Genomic DNA, 21,444 nt, shown 5'->3' on the forward strand with positions numbered 1-21,444 from the left:
ATAACTTTACGCATATGGCCGTCTGTATAGATTTCAAACCCAATTCTCCATCTTTGGGAAACAAAATGTCACCATATGCCGCTGGCTTTTCCAAACACTTGTAGAATCTGATGTGACAAGACAGATTTATATATAAAAAAACACAGTTTCTGGCTTAAGACACTTTTCCTGTGGGTGTTCGTTTAATTTTCGGTGGTTACCTGTAAATACGTACGTCCAACATAGAGCATAGTGGTCCTCGGACCAACGTCCATTTCTCTCTATACAAACGCTGAGCATAAAGATGTTTGGGGCCTAAAACCATATCGCCCGCAGATCCACTCGTGTCTTTATAAGACCTGCTGCTGCTGATTGTTATGCTTTACACACAGCTACGAAATAGGCTATTAAACCGAAATAATCTAAAGTTTCTTTTTATTCCAGGCTATATTTTCCAATAAAATCTTTGGTTTATGGTGGCAGGTCTGTTATGGAGTCTCTATTTCATTAAATGTTTCTCTCCCCCCCCCCTTTTTTTTAGACAATGGAGTTCACAAAAAAACGGTATAGTATAGGCCTATGTTTGACAAAGATGTTCAATTTTCCAGCAAGTGTGTGGGGTATGCAGTTTCTCCTACACCCCTTCTTTAAATTAGATATATATACAATATACAGTCATATGTGATAGAGTGCTATAATAGTGATCCAGTGTGATCCAGTGACAGTAGACAACTCATTTAATTAACAAATACGTTATAGTTCATAACTATACATTCATAAGACTTATTTGCTTTTAAATGTAGGCTAGTTATGAACTATAACTTATTTATTTATTAAACGAATTGTCTTTTGTCACTGGATCACACTGGATCACTATTATATCACTCTATCACACATATGGGCTATATGCATGTTCCATCGGGTTTAAACTGTAGCCCACGGGCTACTTCTGTGAAAGTTCAGCCTAGCCTAGACCTGCAATAAACCACAAACGGAAACTTCGTTATAGGTCTATTATAGCCCCCCCAAAAAATGCAATACGTGTCCCACAAGTTATCTGTTCAAAGGTTTGCGTCTCTTGCAAAGCGCAAAAAAAATACTAGTCACTGTCTTCCTTGTCCTCCTGAATGGTCGTGGTGGAATGGTTGTACAATCCTTGGGCCATGAGTTGAAGAGCCAGGCCGTTTTTAAAGCCGGTGGCCTTTTTGATTTTGGCCCTCTTGTTCTGGAACCAGATCTTGATCTGCGACTCGTTGAGGTTGAGCTCCTGGGCCAGGGACTGTCTCCGCTGCTCGGTGATGTACCGGTTGGCCTGAAACTCCGTCTTTAGTCTCTGGAGCTGCTCGGCCGTGAACGCCGTCCTGGGTCGCTTGTCCTCCTTCTCGTTTTTCGTCTTTTTCAATTTCCGTGTCCTTGGGCCTACAGTAGGGACGAAAGTCAAAACAAAAATATAAATATTCAGGGTGAAAGAAGGACGAAGGCTGTTGCCTTCATATTGACGTATGGGCTAATTCCAGGGAATCATAATTTTAGACGCGTTATGTTATTGGAAATATTCTCTCTCTCTCTCTCTCTCTCTCTCTCTCTCTCTCTCTCTCTCTCTCTCTCTCTCTCTCTCTCTCTCTCTCTCTCTCTGCCCCCCCCCCTCTCTCTCTCTCTCTCTCTCTCTCTCTCTCTCTCTCTCTCTCTCTCTCTCTCTCTCTCTCTCTCTCTCACACACACACACACACACACACACACACACACACACACACACACACACACACACACACACACACACACACACACACACACACACACACACACACACACACACACACACACACACACACACACACACACGCGCGCGCGCGCGCGCGCGCACACACACACACACACACACACACACACACACACACACACACAGAGAGAGAGAGAGAGGGGGGGGCATTATCCCCGTATTCATTTCCATAACATTACATTATAATTAGGCAATAATAATAATACTATCATTAATTAGTATTAAATAATAATTAATTGTATTCAATAATATGAATAGCCTAATAATAATAATAATAATGATAATTATTATTATTATTACTGTTTATTATAAACCCAGCAAATGGCATTTATATATATATATATATATATATATATATATATATATATATATATATATATATATATATATACACATATACATACATACATACATACATACATACATACATACATACATACATACATACATACGTGTGTGTGTGTGTGTGTGTGTGTGTGTGTGTGTGTGTGTGTGTGTGTGTGTGTGTGTGTGTGTGTGTGTGTGTGTGTGTGTGTGTGTGTGTGTGTGTGTGTGTGTGTGTGTATACTGTATAATATTTAGAATACAGATTGGACTGAATATTGATATGGACTAAATGTACTTGTACAGTATGAGCCCTCAAATAGTAGGGCGGTCTATGGGACCACTAATAGACTTGTTATTGTGTGTGCAGCTGCTTGTTATTCTTGCATGAATGCGTGCTGTAGCCTAGCAAACACAAATGTATTATCCCATATTTGATCCAATGCATTATGTACAGCTATGATAGAAACGTATACAAACGAAGCACATGTCCAGGGCAGGTTCTAGTCGGTTAATAAATGTGGTGAATCCTAGCTTAGTAAGCTTACAAACCATAACATATTTCAGACAGGGCAGAGTCTGAGTGTTAGCCTACAATGGCCAATGCTTGAAACTACAATGCAGCGTAGCAGGCCTATATATATGGCAGTGGCGTGGTTCTCAACCTTTTCAGGACGCGACCCCCCAAAATAATCATATTTGAACACAGCGCCTCACAACGCACAACAACGCCTCGCTTTCGAGGCATTGTGAACTTGTAGATCTGCTATTTTCACAATTTTCGCCTCTTTCTTATATAATTTGACTATTTGGCCAATGTTTGACAAGTTTTCATATAGTGTACTTTGTTGATAACTTTTGATGCACTAATGGTCTTTTTTCTTTTCTTTCTTTCTTTTTGTTTAGGTATTAAAAAGGTCTTAAAGGTCCTTAAATTGTCACTTCACTGTCATCTGGGGACACCCCCCCACACACAACATCATATGGGGGGGGGGTCCCGACCCACAGGTTGAGAACCACTGGATAGCCTTGTCGACGTTTAGAAAACACAAAAACAAAATTATTCTACATATTAATAACACAACGCGTTTAAGTTTAAGGCTGAGGCTGATAGATTTTTTTTAATACAATCGATGCTCAAAGACTGTATAGTCATTGTAGGCTTAGTGAAATTATGACAAAACATAAACCGTTTATGACCCATTTAATGTTGTTACACAGAGAGGAGTTCCATAAGATTAGTCCTGCTCGCTTTCGTCTTTTAGGCTCCTGGAGTGCCGATTTATGATATAGAAAGGTCGACACCTTTTAAGCATAATATAGGCTCTACCGTTTTCCGCTATTTGCCTCTCTTTGCCTCTCTTGTGTGAATATATTGTTTATCAAATAATTGTTTTTTTTTGTTTTTAAGTTTGATAATACACATTATTGACATTAGTACACCGTACTTCTAATAGGCTACACACGGTACACCTTAAATATTAATGGCTTATTTTCTGTAACTAAAATAGATATAGAACAAAGAACCTATTCATGTCTTAAACAATGTGTAGCCTACTATGCGAACCAAAGTCAAGAAATTAATAATTTGGACATTTTCAGAAAATGTTTCTTGAGAAGCAGAACCCTAACCCTAACATATAGAAGAAGCAGGAGCAGGCCTTGATAAAGGCTATGTATTTATTAACGCACATTTCCGTTGGCGCAAGAAGCCAATCCACGTCAGAGATGGTAAAATAAAATGGGCGTGTAATTAATTCAAAATGTCGTCATAGCTATAAGACGCGTTTGGCTACCGTCAATTATTTAGCTTTAATTCCATTGTTAGCCTACATACTAACATGCAGTAGTGGGCTATATAGGCTGTCCTATACCTTGTGAACGACGAGATAGCTTAAATAACCTTTTTTAGTCCATTAGCTTTCGCTATAGATTTCATTGTATTGATGAAGTGTGTTTCTGTCAAAAATATTTAACCTTCAAATTAGGAACTGCAAAAAGTAAAAAAAAAAAAAAAAAGAAAGACAGTTGTGGGTTTATGGAAGTAAAACATTAATATAATGAATATATTATAACCATAATCTTAAATAGACTTGATGTTTAACTTTACATCAATTTGACTATATATAGGCTATGCCGGTTGTTGTTGTTTTTTCCTTCCTCGTGTGTATAAGTCAGCAGATATTCAATATATGATGTATTCATTTTGAATTATCCTGCAAGGCATATATTTAATTTATAATTATATGCATAAGGGAATACACAAACGCGTTGGCCTACAAGATACTTATAAACACATTTATTTTATTTTAAATAAAACTATTGTATTGCTAGGATATTGTTTTATAATAACCTTGCAGTGGCACCTTGTAAATAAAATACACGCATGATGATAACAATGTAGCCAGCGAAGTTTTCACAAAGAAATATGCTAGTCATGCAAGCTAACTTTTGACTCATAGGTCATGAGTATTATGATTCTCAATAATCACCAATGTGACCTTTACAGTGGTTTTCTCCAAATAGCTGAACTTGTTCGCCACTTGCATGCATAAAACACAAAAGGCTGTAGTATTATAATTTAAAGTAAAACGTCTATATTCGCAATTAAATGCAGTGCAAATCCTACCACAACGCGTGAGTATAAAATATGTTAATCTGTGTATACTGGTAAGTTATAGACTATAACTTAGGCTACTAGTTCAATTATCTCAGTAAGTCATAGACTAAAGGCCAGGATGTTGCTATATTTTTTTAAATACCTAACATAACTTATAGTAAAAATATATCAATACTAGGCTACTATATTTTTTATTCTACCTAACAGTTAGGTATAGTAAAAATATAGTAGGCCTAGGATGTTGATATATATTTTACTATACTAACAGTTAGGTAGCAAAAATATAGTAGTAGCCTATAGGATATAGGCTACTACTATATTTTTTTTACCATAAGTTATAGTTAGGTATAGTAAAAATATAGCAACATCCTCAGTGTTTATTAATCAATGTATAACTCCACAAGAGTGTACAAAATGCTAAAAATTGGACCCGGCATAAGTTAATGTAAGAGGAGATTTGTGTTCATGAAGCTCTGGTCTTACCAGATGACGGCCTGTCCGAGTAGCGGGTACAGTACACCCAGGCAGGCCACAGCAGCGGCTGGGACTCCGGGGTGGCCGCGCCGCCCCCGGAGCCTCCGCCTCCGCTGCTGCCGTTCAGCACCACAACAGACGAAGCGGTAGTGTTCTGTGTGCCGGCACCTCCACCAGAACCCTCATCCAGAGTCCTGGAGGTGGTGGAGGTGGTGGTGGTGGTGGTAGTGGTGGTGGTTTTGGGGCTCAGAGAGGAGGCGGTGGACGACGAGGTGGTGCTGTCGCTGCTGCAGTTAGAGTCCTGGCAGGGGGTCCCGGGGTGATTCGGCCGGACCACCACCGACGGGTGCTGGTGGAGGGCGCGCTGCTCCCCTCGACTGGCGGTCTGCTGCTGCTGCGCCCGGTCCTGCCTGCTGATCGCGCCCCCCTGTCCGCCGAGCTCCTTCTTGCAGCCGAAGTCTGGCCGCAGAATATTGTCAATAAAAAAGTTGGTGGTTCTGTGCGCTTGCTGTGCGACCTGGAGAGGCAATATAGGCGGCGAGGGCAGGCTGGGAGCCGGGGAAACGCTCTCGCCCTCACTGGTATCCCGATCCGGGCTGTTTAGATCCCGCGGATCCTCCATCGCGTACCCTGTATTGTACGTCGGCTCAGCTTTTCTCTTTCTCTCTCCAGTTCCACTTGTTGTTGGCCTCGCTTTTATATATCCAAAAAATATGACTGTGTTTTACACTAAAACATAGTTATATTTCTCTGTGAGATATTGCCACTCATTATTATTATTATCACACTGGCAACGTGTGAACATCCAGCGTGCGTAATAAGCCGCTTCTGCGTGTCATGGTCGGTCGACTTTACTGTAACTGTAGGCTGACGACGGTGATTTTTTTGCTTTTCAGCGCTCTACTGTATGACAGTCCGCTCTTCTTCTCAAAGTCCTCCACATCACACTCTCTGCCGATCCGACACCCTGCATGCACACGCCAACCGGAATAACATCAAAAATGCAGCAGCGGACCAATCGTCGTGCAGGACACATCTTGGACACGGGTGACGACGTCCAATCATTTCAGGCGTCTCATATAGCCTAGCAAGAGAGTGAGAGAGAGTACCCAGTACCCAAATAGGCTTCACAGAAAAACCAAACAAGAGATTATCACTGCTACGTGCTTGCAGACCTGTTAGGTTGTATCTATTACATCTTACACGTCCGAGGCAGACATTTAAACAAACATACACAGTCAGGCCCGGATCGCTGGCCTAGCGAGCCCTTAGGCTCTAATGTATAGCCTGACAGTGCATCGCAGGTTCGAGTCCCGTTCCATACGATCTGTACTGCATGTGTCTCTCCCATGCTCTCCCTGTTTCCTATCCTGTCCATCGCCACTTAAAACTATCAATAGGCAGAAAAGCCCAGAAAAGATCAAAGAATACCAAGCAAACAAACACAGTCAAATCCTAGGTGTTATTTGAATTCTGAGGATGCAGTGGCAGTGCACAAACGGAACCAAATGAACGTTATAGGCCTCTATGACTGTAGCCCCTCTGATATTGATGGGGTCAGGCCTAGATATTGGTGATGTTCTCTGGACCATGTGTAATGGTGCAGACATTTATGGATAATTATTTTGTCCCCTTTTTCAAAACTGAACAGAGAGCGGACAGTTCAATTATCTCAAACCATAATTTCCCCCTCCATGGGTGCAAATGTGACAAGCAGAGAAATACATCAACATTTACTATGGGACCATATGCAATAGTATATTAATTTATAGGTTGGGGGAAAAACGTAGAAATCTTACAGATAGCTATAGGCCTATAATGAGCTGTATATTGGAGTTTTAAAGGTTTATCTCACATTTCTACATCATCACAACAGTTCTGTTTTTGTTAACAGTTAATCTTTGACTGATTTGCATTATAGGCCTACATTTTATTACTGCTTGTAAGCTGTGACGTTGTACCAACCAAACCCTCCTGTGCTTATCCTGAGTGCTTTGAGATGAATCCTGGTGGGTTACTACTACTTGTAAACATCCAACATCCAAAATATAGTCTAAGGCAGCGTTGTCCTGGAATCTCAGTCCGAATATAGGCCTACACATACGGTATAGGCTAGTAGACATCATACAAGGCGGGCACACACGCACGCACGCACGCACGCACGCACGCACGCACGCACGCACGCACGCACGCACGCACACACACACACACACACACACACACACACACACACACACACACACACACACACATGCGCGCGCACACACACACACACACACACACACACACACACACACACACACACACACACACACACACACACACACACACACACACGCGCGCGCGCGCACCACAGGCCGCTGAATTGTTTACAGAATATAACCAATGCAGCACAATACACTTTTGTTCTGTGTATTTCATATGCTTTTATTGTTTGATTTCACTTTATGTCGGAAAGCAGAAACCCTTATGGCTTTATTCAAAACCAGTTTGTGGTTTTCAGCATTAACACGCCGTTTGGATGTGTGGTACTATGGCTATAGTCCAGTCCCCCCCTTTCTCCCAAGTCATTGTCAGCCCAAATTGTTTTCCATGCCGTTAAAATGGGGGCCCTTATCTCGCCTGTAAAGTGACGTGCACGAGAGAGGGATAATTTATAGGTTTTAATTAGCCCTTTATTCCGCGTGATCAGCTGGACGTTCATCACCTGGGCGCGAGCGGCTCCCAGATCAAAGGCCCTGTCACCGTTGGCGCGCGGGACACTTCATCAAAAGCGCGGGACACTTCATCAAAAGCGCGCGCGCGGGGGCCCGGCTTATAAAAGACACGCCGCTGCCGAGGAACACGTTGTCATTTTCAAGGTGTTGATAAAAAGGCGCTAAATAATACGGAGCGGTCCACTGAGACCTCATGCAGAAACGACTTTATTGACGTCTTAACGTGAGGGCAATCCATTAACAGTTTTTGTATAATCCTCTTGGGGCCCCTCCATATGTGTATATATATATATATATATATATATATATATATATATATATATATATATATATATATATATATATATATATATATATATATATATATATATATATGGTATTCACATGTTTTACTTAAGTAAAAGTAACAATACTGTAATGTAGTAGTAATAGGCTACTCTGTTACAAGTAAAATTCCGGAATTCAAATTTACTTGAGTAAAAGTACAAAAGTATTGGTATGAAAACGTACTTAAAGTACCAAAAGTACAAAGTAGCCTACTCTTTATGCAGAATGTACCATTTCGCAAGTTTTCAAATGTATAGACATCTAATGAAAATAGCTGATCTACAAGCTCACAATGCATCACATCACAATGCATTGTGAGCTTAGATCGCCTATTTTCAAATGGCCGAAATGTAGCCTATAGGGCTAAAGTGGGTAATGCATGTTTCGTAATAATAATCAAAATCTACAAAGAGTAAAGGTTTCAAATAATAGTAGGCTACTGGAGTAAAAGTACAATATGTGCCTCTTGGATGTAGTGCAGTAGAAGTAAAAGTACTGAAAATTGGAAATACTCTACTAAAGTAAAAATACCTCAAAATTGTACTTAAGTACAGTAAATAGGCCTGCTGTATAGTCGGTGTCTTGTCAAGCTCTATTACGTCAGTGTTGTCAAAAAGCCTCAAGACTCGAAATGAGATCAACGAATTCTGTGACGCGTTTAGAGGCATAAAGCATTGAAATGTCTCAGTGGCTCTGTGGAAAATAACATGAAACCAATTAGACAAGAAAGATTCGTTGATTCCCTACTACAGTGACCATGCTGTTTTAAGGCAGTGGAGTGGCTCTTAAACATTTTCATGTAAAGGACCCCAAAATTGATATTGGATATTTTTGGCCACGGATGGCAAAAAAATCTGAAAATAGACGAAAAGAGAAGATTATTGTTGTTAATAAAAGTTGCTAAATTATTAACAATTTTTTATTTCTTTTTAAGATGTATTACATTGTTTTTAAAAATAGCCAAAATATAAAATGTGATTAAAGTGGTTAAACAGTTTTTTAATGCTATATTAACTCATTTTGCTGGGGACCCCCTGAAACGCCCTCAAGGACCCCTGGGGGTCCCCGGACCCCACTTTGAGAACCACTGGTGCTGCAGCCAATTAAAGACAATTTAGGAAGAATGGGCCTCAAGTCCTTTACACACAGTAAAAATGAACTGTGAAAATGTAAAAATGGACCGGGTCAATTTTACACTCTCATTAATTCAATATGCCTATAGGTATTTTTATTGTGAGTATTAGCCAAACGCCTAAATGTAGGCTATATAGCCTAATAAAGTATTCCTGGTCAAAATAAACTGGCAAGCCAGTGTAGCTACTATATGTAGCTAAATATGTTGGAGATGTTTTAGGCTACTAATGTAGGCTATATCACGTGATAACAAATAAATAAATGACGAATAAATTGACTGTTGTGGTAGTAGGCCTATACCACATTTTCTAAACCCAAACAATAGTTCACAGAGGATTTTGCCGTGTTGTTTTAACGTTTAGGCCTATCTGCTCAAATGACGGCGGGCTGTCAAACTTTTAGGCAACATAGCCTATAGCAAAATCAGTGTTAATTTATCTTCTTAGGTGTCACTATCAGAGTTAGGTCTAAATCTACCAACCTCTAAAATCCTCAGTGTTAATTTATCCATTTGTATTACATAAATGCCATGGATATGGTTACAGCCACACTCGGGTTTAAAAGAACACTATGGGGTTTACTGTGCAGGTCCCAGTTTGGGATGTGCAGGCCACTCACTGCTGAAGGCATAGGCCTATAAATCAACAAGGTGAAGCCTACGGAATACAAGAACACTCGCCCCAAAACACGCTCGCCCCGGGTCTAATTCGGTGACCTCAGAACGGTCGCCCACCAGGTATTCCAAAGCGTAACCTCAGTAAAACTATGCTTAAGGCTAAAACTAACCTTAATCCAAAACATAACCTCAGTAAAACTATGCCTAACCCTAGCCTTATTCCTAAACTTAACCTCAGTAAAAATGCCTAATTGGAGAAGAAAGTTAAGGATTGAGGTCGAGTTAGGGTTTTTTGTTTGTTTGTTGGCTTGTTTGTTTTACATAGAATAAGATCCAATAGACAGCTACAATAAAATATAAACTGTACAAAATAGGATGGATGTCCTTAATGACCTGGAAAGAGAAGGCAAAGTTACCATATGGTTCATTTTACTCACACATTCCGTTTCAACCCAGAAATAAATACTTTCTTTACTGTCCTATTGATAATGACCTAGCACTGTCATAATATGCTTCCATCCATAAGCAGTTAAGCACTAGTAATAGCACAACTATTATAGGAAAATAGCCCATTGCAACGAGCAGTGCTGAGGAAGTATGTCCAGACAAAATGGTATTATGATGACATCTTGTGGCGTTCTGGCGTAACGCACACATAAAGCTTTTGCCTTAGTTGACATAGCGCCTCCTGCATGTCTATTTCTTTTTATTTCTCTCTCAACTCTGACAATCTCCGAAAACACAATGGGCAACATTTGTAACAATTTGTAAATGTGTTTTCAGGCTACTGTATTCCCCAATTACAATTATACTCTGTATTTCAGTCACAGTATAGTGTTTTATCATTTTTCAGTTTTAAATTATTGTATTTGTATGATAATACTGTACATTCCGTTGTAATTCAACCATAATGAACAAATGAAATAATAACAATAAACTACAGGCAATACTTTTATATTGAATAAATAAATATATGTATAAATACATGTCATTATTTATTTAATGCTGAGAACATAAATACAGCTGTATGTGCCATAAGTGTGTGAATAGAAGAAGTTTCAACATCCAGTGGATAATTGTATTTTATTATTTTATTTTACACAAAAGCTGTAGTTCTGAGAGTCTTCCCACTGTGGAGAAGAGGCTTTTAGCACACTAAAACTTCAATTCTGGCTTATCGTCGAGGACCCGAGGGAGTGCAGTGCCAAATGGGAAGTTGGTTGGATCAGTGGTTGTCCAGAACTGACTATGTATAAATCCACAAATCTCTGTATCATCTGTCTGTATAGTAAGTACTGTGACAACGGGTACAACGGTATTGCATAACCGGAGGGGCATGCGTTCCCAATGGGCATCACCCTAGTAATTAAAAATACAAATATTTTCTGCTACGCATGTTCAACAAAGACAGCCTTGCAAAGGTGTTGTGAATTCCAGCAGGCTCATTGGGTGAAGGCTGAATCAACTTTATCTGACAACAGCCAATCACAGTTATTTCCAGGTGGGTGATGTCATCAAAGTTCTGCATTATATGTTAGCAGTTGAACTGTTGAGTATAAGAGAATGCCAGACATCTTTTATAATTAGTACAACATTGCAACCCAGAAGGTAAAACCTCTAAGCTTAAAGAATGGAAGGTTTTGAGTCTTCACCGATATTGTCCAGACTGGAAACTGAGACTGAACAGTCAGCTGCAGCAACCATAGATGGTCTGAAACTGAACCTTCTGCAGGTTAACACTGATAGACTGTGCCTAGAGGCTGATAATAAGGCTTTGAGAGATGTGAACATCAAACTCATCAAGAAGCTTAGCACCTCCCTAGACCTCCAACTAGTTCTCATCAAGAACGAAAAGCGACAGAAAGAGATTATTTCGGCTGTGAATAAGGCTCTGAAAGATGTGACCACCAAACTCACAGATGAGCTCAACTCCTCACAGGACCTCCAGGAAATGAAGGAGTTCATCATAGAGATGGGGAAATGGGAGGAAGACAGAATCAAACTGCTTCGAGAAAACGAGGCTTTGTCTGAAAAGTTCCTTATTGCAGAGCAGAAGATCAAAGACCTGGAGAGAGAGTTTAAGGAATCAAGGGAGGCGTCCCCACTACTTGCGGACCAGGATATCTCCACCCTGCAAGAGAGACTCTACTTTGATACAGAGGAGACCAATAGATTGCTGGCCGAGGCTCTGGGAAAGCAAGACGAGCAAGCAAATAAAGTGAAAGACCAGGAGATCGCCACCCTGCAAGACAAACTCTACTTTCATACAGAAGAGACTAAGAGATTGCTGTTTGAGAAAGACACAACCTGGATAGAGGAGCTTGATTACTGGCAAGGTGAATGGAAAAACATCTTGGAAGAAGAGATGCACAAACATCAGAGGTTTCTGGAAGAGCGATCGCGAGTCACAGAGGAGAATGAACATCTTCGATACCAACTGGGTCTCATCAAGACTATTTGGGCCGATGAAAAGCAGGCTTTTGAGGACAAGATGAAGGCAAGAGAGGAGGCACCCCTGGCAAAGCTTGAGGAAGAGGAGGAAGCAAAGTATAGGAAAGATCAGGAGATCACCACCCTGCAAGAGAGACTCGACTTTCAGACAGATGAGACCAAGAAGTTGCTGTTTGAGAAAGACGAAGCCTGGAAAAAGGAAATTGATCAGCGTGAAACTCAATGGAAAAAGATGTGGGAGAAGATGCTTCTCTCCCGGGTGAAGCGTGTTGGAGTGAGGGAGACAATGGCAAGTGAATGGCTGAAGCGTGTGGAGGAATTGGAGAAGAAAGTTAAGGATGGGCTGATTGAGGTCGAGGAGAGAGAGAAAATGGTGGAGGAGAGGGAGTTGGAGATAAGGTGGAGACAAACCGCTGGGCGGAAGGGCTGGAGGAGGACAACTGGGAGATGAGGAGTGGAGGCCAGCAAAAAGCATGTGGAGCATTTGGTACATGAACCTTTTCACTGCACCATCAACGTCTGTTGGTTGGTTGGGATGTGTGGCGACTCCATGTGTATCGGAGGATGCACATGGTTGTCTTTTTTTTGTTTTGTTTTGTTTGACATACAGCGATGCGAGCAAGCAAGCAAGCAAGAAAAAGTGATTCAAATATATTTGTTTCAATCAGACTCTCCTGAACTGCTGTTAGTGGCAGCGCACTGAGCAGTGATGACTTTCACCCCTCAATATCGCTTTGTTTTTCACGGCTGTGCCAACCAACCCCAAACTGTTTTTATTGGTCGAGATCTGCACCTGTTCCTGGAATACAACTATTATGATTATAACATGTTTAAATCGTGTAATGTGACCGCTTTATTAAGAGTGGGAAAAAAATGATTTTAAAATGGCTTAGTGAGTCTGATAACACAGTAGCTTTTGTAGCTGCTTTTACTTTGCTCTTGACGCACATATTGTTCAATTTTAGATATAATTTTGGAACATATAATACTGGATTGTCCAAATAGTATAGTGTGACCCTCATCTAGTGGTTGTTTTTGCTGAAGGAAATGGCTGGGTCTCACAGCACAGGGCTGTGTTCAGGGGAGGGAAGCCGGGCGGCAGGATGAACTTTGCCGCTGTGCTAGTACCTCCTATGGGCTGGGGTGGCACCTGTCTGGCTTTGAATTGGAGTAGGAGGGGAGCATAGGACAGAGGCACTACATCCTCCCGTTGGGGGCTCCTCACACATCATCATTTAATAGATAGACCTTTATTGATCCCATGAGTGACAATAAAGGACAGATTCATAAATCGAGATACAGAAAAATGAAGTAAAAATAAGTGAACAGGTAGTACAGGGAATTATGAATAGGGTACATATTCCCTGTAAGAGGAGATTTGGGGTCCTTGCTTGGGCCCTCCACAGCCCAGGATTTGTATGAGCTATAAAAAGGTATTAAATATAAATGTACATAAAGCTATGTAAGTTAATGAATGTACACACATTATCCCCTCAATTCACACATCTGTGCTGGTGCTCAACTTCCCCATTATCCTTATGGAGGGGTAGATAAAATAGCAGTGTCAACAAATAAACCACTCAACTCTAGCCATTGACATCTTATCTGATGGGCGCGAATGGCACACGCGTAGAAGTTCAGTCAGGAAACTGACCGACAACGACTCTTACTCAGCCAATCACATACTCACTTCAATGATAGAGCACCCCATTTAAACAGGGAAGTTTGCATTACTCAGTCCTGCTTGCTGTTTGCTGATTCTTGCTTCTCTGTGCTGCTGCTGCTTTCTGCTTTTGATATCGCTGCTCATCACTGCCCCACCTGTTGTTTTGGATCATCTTTTATGTACTATGGGAGATTTGGAAGGCCCCTATTGGTAGGGGAGATGGAGTGTGCTCCCTCACAGTACCTGAAATAAGATTCATTCATCGTCAAAACAAAATAAATGTATTGCTCATTTTATATTAATTAAAAATACAAAGAAAATAGTCCTCCTTGGGACACATAAGTTAGCCTGCTGCTAGTTTGCACACGAAATGTGGCAGTGAACAGTCCAGCAGGTTTACGAGATTAGCCCCGGATAAACACACACACACACACACACACACCCGCATGCACGCCTTTTTTGATGCTTCACATGCATCATTGGATCGCTGAGTAAAATTGAGGCCAGCTCAACTGTGATTTGTAGTGCCCGTAATGCAGTGACATGCATTGGCCAGGCTATACGTGACGTACACATGAATACGTGTAAATATAACGGATTTAGCGAAAGCTACTTTCCATCCGTAGTCCCAAAGAAACATGAAACAAAACAGACATTACAATTTAACAACGATACAACATAAGTTAACAACAACACTCAAGGTGCATCAACAAACGGTAGGCAAAATCTAATTTAGAGTAGGCGTAGGGCCCTATCTTGCACGCCGCCTTACCCCTTATGCCTAAACCTTTAAGGCATTTTTACTATTTTGAAAAACATTTTTAAATAGTGAAAATAGCCGATTTACATCGACACATTGTGAGCTTGTAGATCGTCTATTTGAACTAATATTGTATCTTACTTTCAAAATATAAAAAAATGCGGGCCCATGGTCTATAAAAATATTTTAAGTGATTGCATGTCTGGTTATCTTTAACCTCTATTTTAATTTTCCTTTGAAAGCTGAGAGTGTGGGGTTCTCCCTTAGAGTAACTGGGAGACGGTTCCAGTCCGAACAACCTTTGGAGAGGACATTTTTTCCAAAGGTGGTCCGCCTACGGTGGACCTCGCAGTCCCTTCTGGAGTCTGACCTAGTGCCATGTCCCTTGTCCCTCTTCCTTTTTCGAATACATACCCTCAGAGGAGGGGGAGCCAGTCCATGTAGGCATTTGTAAATAAAACAGGCACTTTTAAAAGTTCTAAAGTTTTCAAAACGTAGTGTTTTTTCCCCAGAATGGTACAGTGATGGTATGAGTTGGGTTTCTTTATCAAACACCTTAATGGCTCTCTGACTGATGTCATAGCCTCCAAGTACTCTGATATAGGGTACTGCATTAAGAACTGCTAGTGTGCTAATTTAAAATCAAATATAAAACGTGTCAAATATTGTGGGAGTTGCTTCCTTGGCTGGACACACAGTGCCAACTTTAAAAACGTTTATTTTACACCTAAAATATCACTTGTAACTAAGTCTTACACTCCCTTTACGTTATACATTTGCGGGTGCCACAATGCGAACAGTTGCACTGTTGTACAAACTCTATTTCCTCATGTCCTGACAGACTGACACAGCCCTGGATAGTCGAGCTGGCCTGGTGGAGATCTGCGCTCAGAGAATATGCACTTTTCTAGTTTGTACTTTAGGGGCATCGAAGCAATTTGGTGGATGGGGCATGGGGGCCCCAGGGGACTTCACCTGGTGATGCTGAACCCATTGTCACTCCTGCAAACCTTTCATCTCTTCTCACAATTACCCCCAAACTCATACTATTGACAAAACACATGTGGCAGTTACATAATAATGGGAAAACCAGTGGCATCTGGCAGTATACTAGAATTAGATGGACAATGTGATGGCTTCTTTGAACTGAATGTTTTTGTTGGGGTTTCTGAATCACAAATGCAGAGACCGGCTTGATGAATTGTAAAATTGTATCTCTTATGGGGTCCGTATGCTGTTTTTCTTTGATTCAGGCCACTTTAAAATACATTGGTCCTGGTATGTTTGGGCAACATGACATACAGTACCTGCAGTACTACCTGCTGTAAGAGCATCAGAGTCATTCAAATGTTCGCATGATCTAATTCTAGAATCCATCACAGTCTTTGATAACCTCAGCATTGGACACATGCTCATGTCTTGTATTTGATATTGAGAACTCTCACAGCCTTGGGACAGAAACCTTTCTTTAAAAGCTGTGGTATCCGTTCCAAGTGGCTTGGCTGTCACAAGTATGTTGACTAGGAACACGACCAGGGACATACATGGACGTTTTTATGATGCTATGATGATAGGGAAAACAGTCCATGGATGGCAATAACCCTTTTGCAGACTGCATTTTACTATATAACTGACCACTAAGCATTCCTGATTCATGAACACTTCTGGCCTACTCTCCTTGGGGGACATACATACAGACAGACAGACAGACAGACAGACGGACAGGCGGACAGGCAGGCAGACAGGCAGACAGACAGACAGACAGACACTGTTGTAGACGGCCGACCCCTTGTGTGCCTACACGTTTTGAACTGCAGCGAGCTCATTGGCTGAAGATCGAATCAACTCTGAATTACATCAGCCAATCACAGGGGTCTGAGGTGGGCGACGTCATCAACGTTATTCGTGTTGCGTTAGAACTGTGGAGTATAAATGAGGTGTCAGGCTCTCTTCTACTCACTACAACCTTGTAACCCAGAAGCAAAGCAGCTTTTCAATTAATTTAAAGAATGGAACATAAAGCATCTTCACCTTCTGTATTGGATTCAAATCCATTGTCCAAACTGGACACCACTGAGAATGAACCGGCATTGGCAGCAACTATAGATGGTCTGGCGTTGAACCTTCTACGGGCTAACACTGATAGAGTATGCCTAGAGATTGATAATAAGTCTCTGGGAGATGTGAACACCAAACTCAACAAGCAGTTCAGCGCCTCCCAAGACCTCATCAAGAATGATCAGAGACAGAAAGAGAATCTTTGGGATAATGAAAAGCAGGCTTTCAAGGAAGAGATGAAGGCAAGAGAGGAGTTCATTATAGAGAGGGGGAAATGGGAGGAGGAAAGAAATGAACTGCTTAGAGAAAAGGAGGCTTGGGCTGAAAAGTTACTCACCGCAGAGCAGAAGATCACAGACCTTGAGAGACAGCTAAAAGAATCAGAGGAGGCATCCCTGGAAATGTTCGCAGACAAGGAAATCTCCACCCTGCAAGAGAGACTCTACTTGGAGACAGAGGAGACCAATAGATTGGTGGTCGAGGTTCTGGCACTGCATGACGAAGACGAGGAAGCAAAGAATAGGAAAGACCAGAGGATCTCCATCCTGCAAGAGATACTTTACTTTCAGATAGAGAAGACGAAGAGGTTGCTGTTTGAGAAAGATGAATTCTGGAAAGAAGAAATAGATCAGCGTGAAGCTCAATGGAAAAAGACCTTGGAAGAGGAAAGGCAGAAACATGAGAGGTGGCTAGAAGAGCAAACCAAGTTGAACACTGCCATTTTCAAGGAGAATGCACATCTCCGATACCGGCTGGGTCGCATCGAGAGGAAGAAGGATGTAGAAGAGAAAAAGCTGCAATTGGAGTTGTGGGAAAAGTTGCTTCTCACCAGGATGAAGCGTGTTGGAGCGTGCGAGACAATGGCAAGTGAGTGGCTGAAGGAATTGGAGGAGTTGGAGAAGAAAGTGAAGGAGGGGATGATTGAGGTAGTTGAGAGAGAGAGGACAGTGGAGGAGAGGGAGTAGGAGATAAGGTGGAAATAAACTGCATGAAGATGTTGGTGAGTGAAAGGGGGATGGTGTGGAGAAGTGGGACATGGTGGTGAAGGACAGGAATAGCACATGGAACATTTGTGAGATGAATTGTGTCCTTGTCACCGAACTAGCAACTCTTAGTGATTGCACGTGTGTATTATTGGAGGATGCACGTGGTTATCTATTTGGGAGATAATGGGAAAATATAGTTTTTTTTGGCTAGCCTAAAGCAGCGATCATTATGCAGAAAATACTAGTGTTCTTGTTGCCACACCAGCAACTCCTTTGGTTGGTTGGGACATGTGCTGACTTCATGTGTATCGGACGATGCGCATGATCGTCTACTGGGGAGATAATGGCAAAATAATGTGTGGAAATCACCTTTTTTGTTTTTTTTGGCAGCCTAAAGCAGCAAAGATTTTGCAGAAAAGATTAGTGTCCTTGTTGCCCCATTAGTGACTCCTAGTGGTTGGTCAGGACATGTGCAGATATGTGTATTGGAGGATGCATGTGGTCGTCTGTTAGGCAGAGAATCGGAAAGGAGCGAGAAAGGAAGGAAAGGATGGATGAAATGTCAAGGAAGGGAATAAGGGAGAAAGGAAAGAATGGATGAAAAAACAATATGGAAGAGTAAAGAATGTTGAAAGAACCATCATAAATACATTGATGAGAAATACCATTTGAGTGGATTGTGCAGTTAAGTGCATGAAGCTAATTTACATGTCAAAAGTGGATTTGTTGATTTAAACTGGAAAAAGAGGCAGTTGGTAGTGTGCAGAAATACGGGAGGTGTCTGGAAGAGAAAAAAAGTTGAACACTGCCGTCTTCACGGTGGATGCACACTCTCCGTCACTGACTGGGTCGCATCAAGAAGAAGTAGGCAGAAGAGAGAAAGCTGAAGTTGGAGCTGTGGGAGAAATTGCTTCAGTTCAGGATGAAGCATGTTGGACAATGGCAAGCAAGTGGCTGAAGGAGTAGGCTGTGTGCATAACTGTAGTTCCGGACTTTCAGAAGGTGGCGTACCCGTTTGCTGTTGCGGTTCAGTTTGTTTGCTTTGCTTAATTGGCTCAGCAGCAGATTTGAACCAGAAATATATACGAAGGTGTCATATGTGTTTCCAGTTTAAATCTACTGCTGTGCCAATCAAATGAAGCTGTGCAAAACTGAACTGGAACAGGAAAAGGCAGTTCTGCACACAGTCTATTGGAGGAGTTGAAGAAGAATGTGAAGGATGGGATGATTGAGGAAGAGGAAAGAGAGGACAGTGGAGTTAGAGGGAGTAGGATATTAGGTGGCAACCATCTGCATGAAGATGTGGGCGAGTGAAAGGGAGGAAGAGGTGGAGAAGTGGCGAGATGGCCAGGGAAAAGCGTGTGGAACATTTTTTAGATTAATTGTGTCCTTGTTGGTGGTTGGTCATCAGAGGATGCATGTGGTCATCTATTAGGGAGATAATGGAAGCATAATGTATGAAGTAATCTTTTTTTGGGCAGCCTAAACAGCAATTATTATGCAGAAAATATTAGTGTCCTTATTGCCACACTAGCGACTCTTAAGTGATTGGTCGGGACATGTGCCGACTCCATGCGTATTGGAGGATACGCATGGTCGTATACCGGGGAGATAATGGGAAACTAATGTGTGAAGTCATCTTTTTTGTTTTAGTTTTTTTGGGCAGCTTAAAACAGAAAGGACTAATGGCCTTGACGCTGATTTTGAAAATCAAGGAATGGATAAAGGAAGGGAATATACAGGAGAGAGAAAGGAAAGAAGAATGGATGAAAAAATCTTTATGGAAGTGTAAAAAGAAAACCCCTGAAATGCAATCCATCATGAACACATTTGAGTGGACAATGTCCTTTAGTGCATGAAGATAATGATCAAAAGCTGATTTGTTGATTTTTAACTGGAAAAAAAGACTGTGCAAGTAGTTGACGGCTGGTATTTGCGAGGAAACATGAGAAGTGTCTAGAAGAGCAAAGAAAGTTGCTGCTGCCGTCTTCAGAGAGAAAGGAATGCACATCTCCATCTACCTGCTGATTGCACTGAGAGGAAGATGGAGGTAGGAGAAGAAGCTTCAGTTGGAGCTGTGGGAGAAGTTTATTCTCTTGAGGATGAAGCGTCTTGGATCGTGAGACAGTGAGCGAGCAAGTGACTGAAGGAATTATAGAGGAAAGTGAAGGAGGGGATTATTGAAGTGTTGGAGAAAGAGTGGACGGTGAAGAGGGAATAGGGCATTAGATACAAAAAAACTGCAGGTGTGGGTGAGTGAAAGGGAGGGGAGTGGAGAAGTGGAGATGGTGAGATGGTGAGATGGTGAAGGCCAAAGTTTGGGAGATTTTGTTCTTGCCGCTGCACTGGTGACTCCTAGTGGTTAGTTGTGACGTCTCCATGTGTATAAGGATGCATGTGGTCATGTGTTGGGGAGATAATAGGAAAATAACGTGTGAAGTCATCTTTTTTGGGGGGGACAGCCTAAAGCAGCAAAGATCATGGTGTGGTTGCACATGGCCTCATGCTTTGGAGGTTCTCGCACTATGCAGTAGTAGTTTTTTATTTATAATTTCTTTGCCTTTAATAAATGTAATGTTCACTTAATCATATATATTAATAGTAAATCACACCTGAAGTCTAGTATAGTAGTAGACTACGTGATGGCATCACATTAATCATTTGTGATGTGTAAATCTTGGGCGCATTGGTGCTATCCGGGGGGTGCCGTTGAGGAAACTTAAAATGTCGAGAGAACGAGACAAATCGAGGAAATTTGAATCAGGGGCTGAGCGGAGGCCCCTCTTCGGATGGGAAAGGACCTGTTCTATGACCTGCGCGTCCTGCGTGTAATGGTGCAGTCTTCGCGTATCCCCCAGACGGCTCTGAATGCACATTGGGGAGATGATGGGAAAATAATGTGTGAATTATTTTTTTTGTAACAAAGAAAATGCTGAAAATATTTCAAGACTTCTGGTTGGAACAGAACTTGTGCGTGGACTCCATGTGATCGGAGGATGCTTGTGGTTGTCTATTGGCAAGATAATGGTGAAAATGATGTGTGCAGTCAATTTTTTTCTAGCTTATGGCTGCCCAGAAAGGATTCCAAATAAGCCTGCTGGCTTCTTCCTTTTCTTGCACAATAGCTTGTTTTCTATTGATATGTATTGTTTCTATTTTATATTACAATGTGCTAATAAACTTAACTAAACTAAGCAGAAGCATAAATGCAGAAACGATTAGAGACGTGTTTTGGAACACAGCCATCTAGAGCATCTTGTGAATATGGGCCAGGATCCAGAAATGGTTTGAGATGTTCTGACAGGGTGTAACACTTCATGGTCAATACACAAACAAGACTGGGTCAAAACCCATGGGTAAGGCTGGGTCTTATATGCGGCATTGTTGGCAGTTTGTTAGAGTGATAATCAGTGGTAGTGTATTGTGTGAATTGATGGGAATTCCCTGAAATGAAATTTTAATGTGCACTTCTCTGTAGTGGGCCCATTCACATTTGTTTGTATAAAATTTAAATCAAAAACGTTTTTAAACACAGGTGCAAGATCAGTACTT

The 21,444-nt window shown here is 41.5% G+C and overlaps 1 protein-coding gene across 1 annotated transcript; it reads right to left on the minus strand.

Annotated features, from left to right (window-relative positions):
- Positions 1-1,078: 1,078 nt before the first annotated feature.
- en1a (engrailed homeobox 1a) lies at positions 1,079-5,799 on the minus strand (the record flags this gene model as incomplete). Its single annotated transcript, XM_084084503.1, has 2 exons — positions 1,079-1,398; positions 5,187-5,799. 2 exons carry the CDS (start codon positions 5,797-5,799, stop codon positions 1,079-1,081), a joined length of 933 nt encoding a protein of 310 aa, XP_083940629.1.
- Positions 5,800-21,444: the final 15,645 nt, after the last annotated feature.

Source organism: Gymnoscopelus microlampas (assembly GCF_963454915.1).
Source record: "Gymnoscopelus microlampas genome assembly, chromosome: 17".
Lineage (NCBI taxonomy): Eukaryota > Metazoa > Chordata > Actinopteri > Myctophiformes > Myctophidae > Gymnoscopelus > Gymnoscopelus microlampas.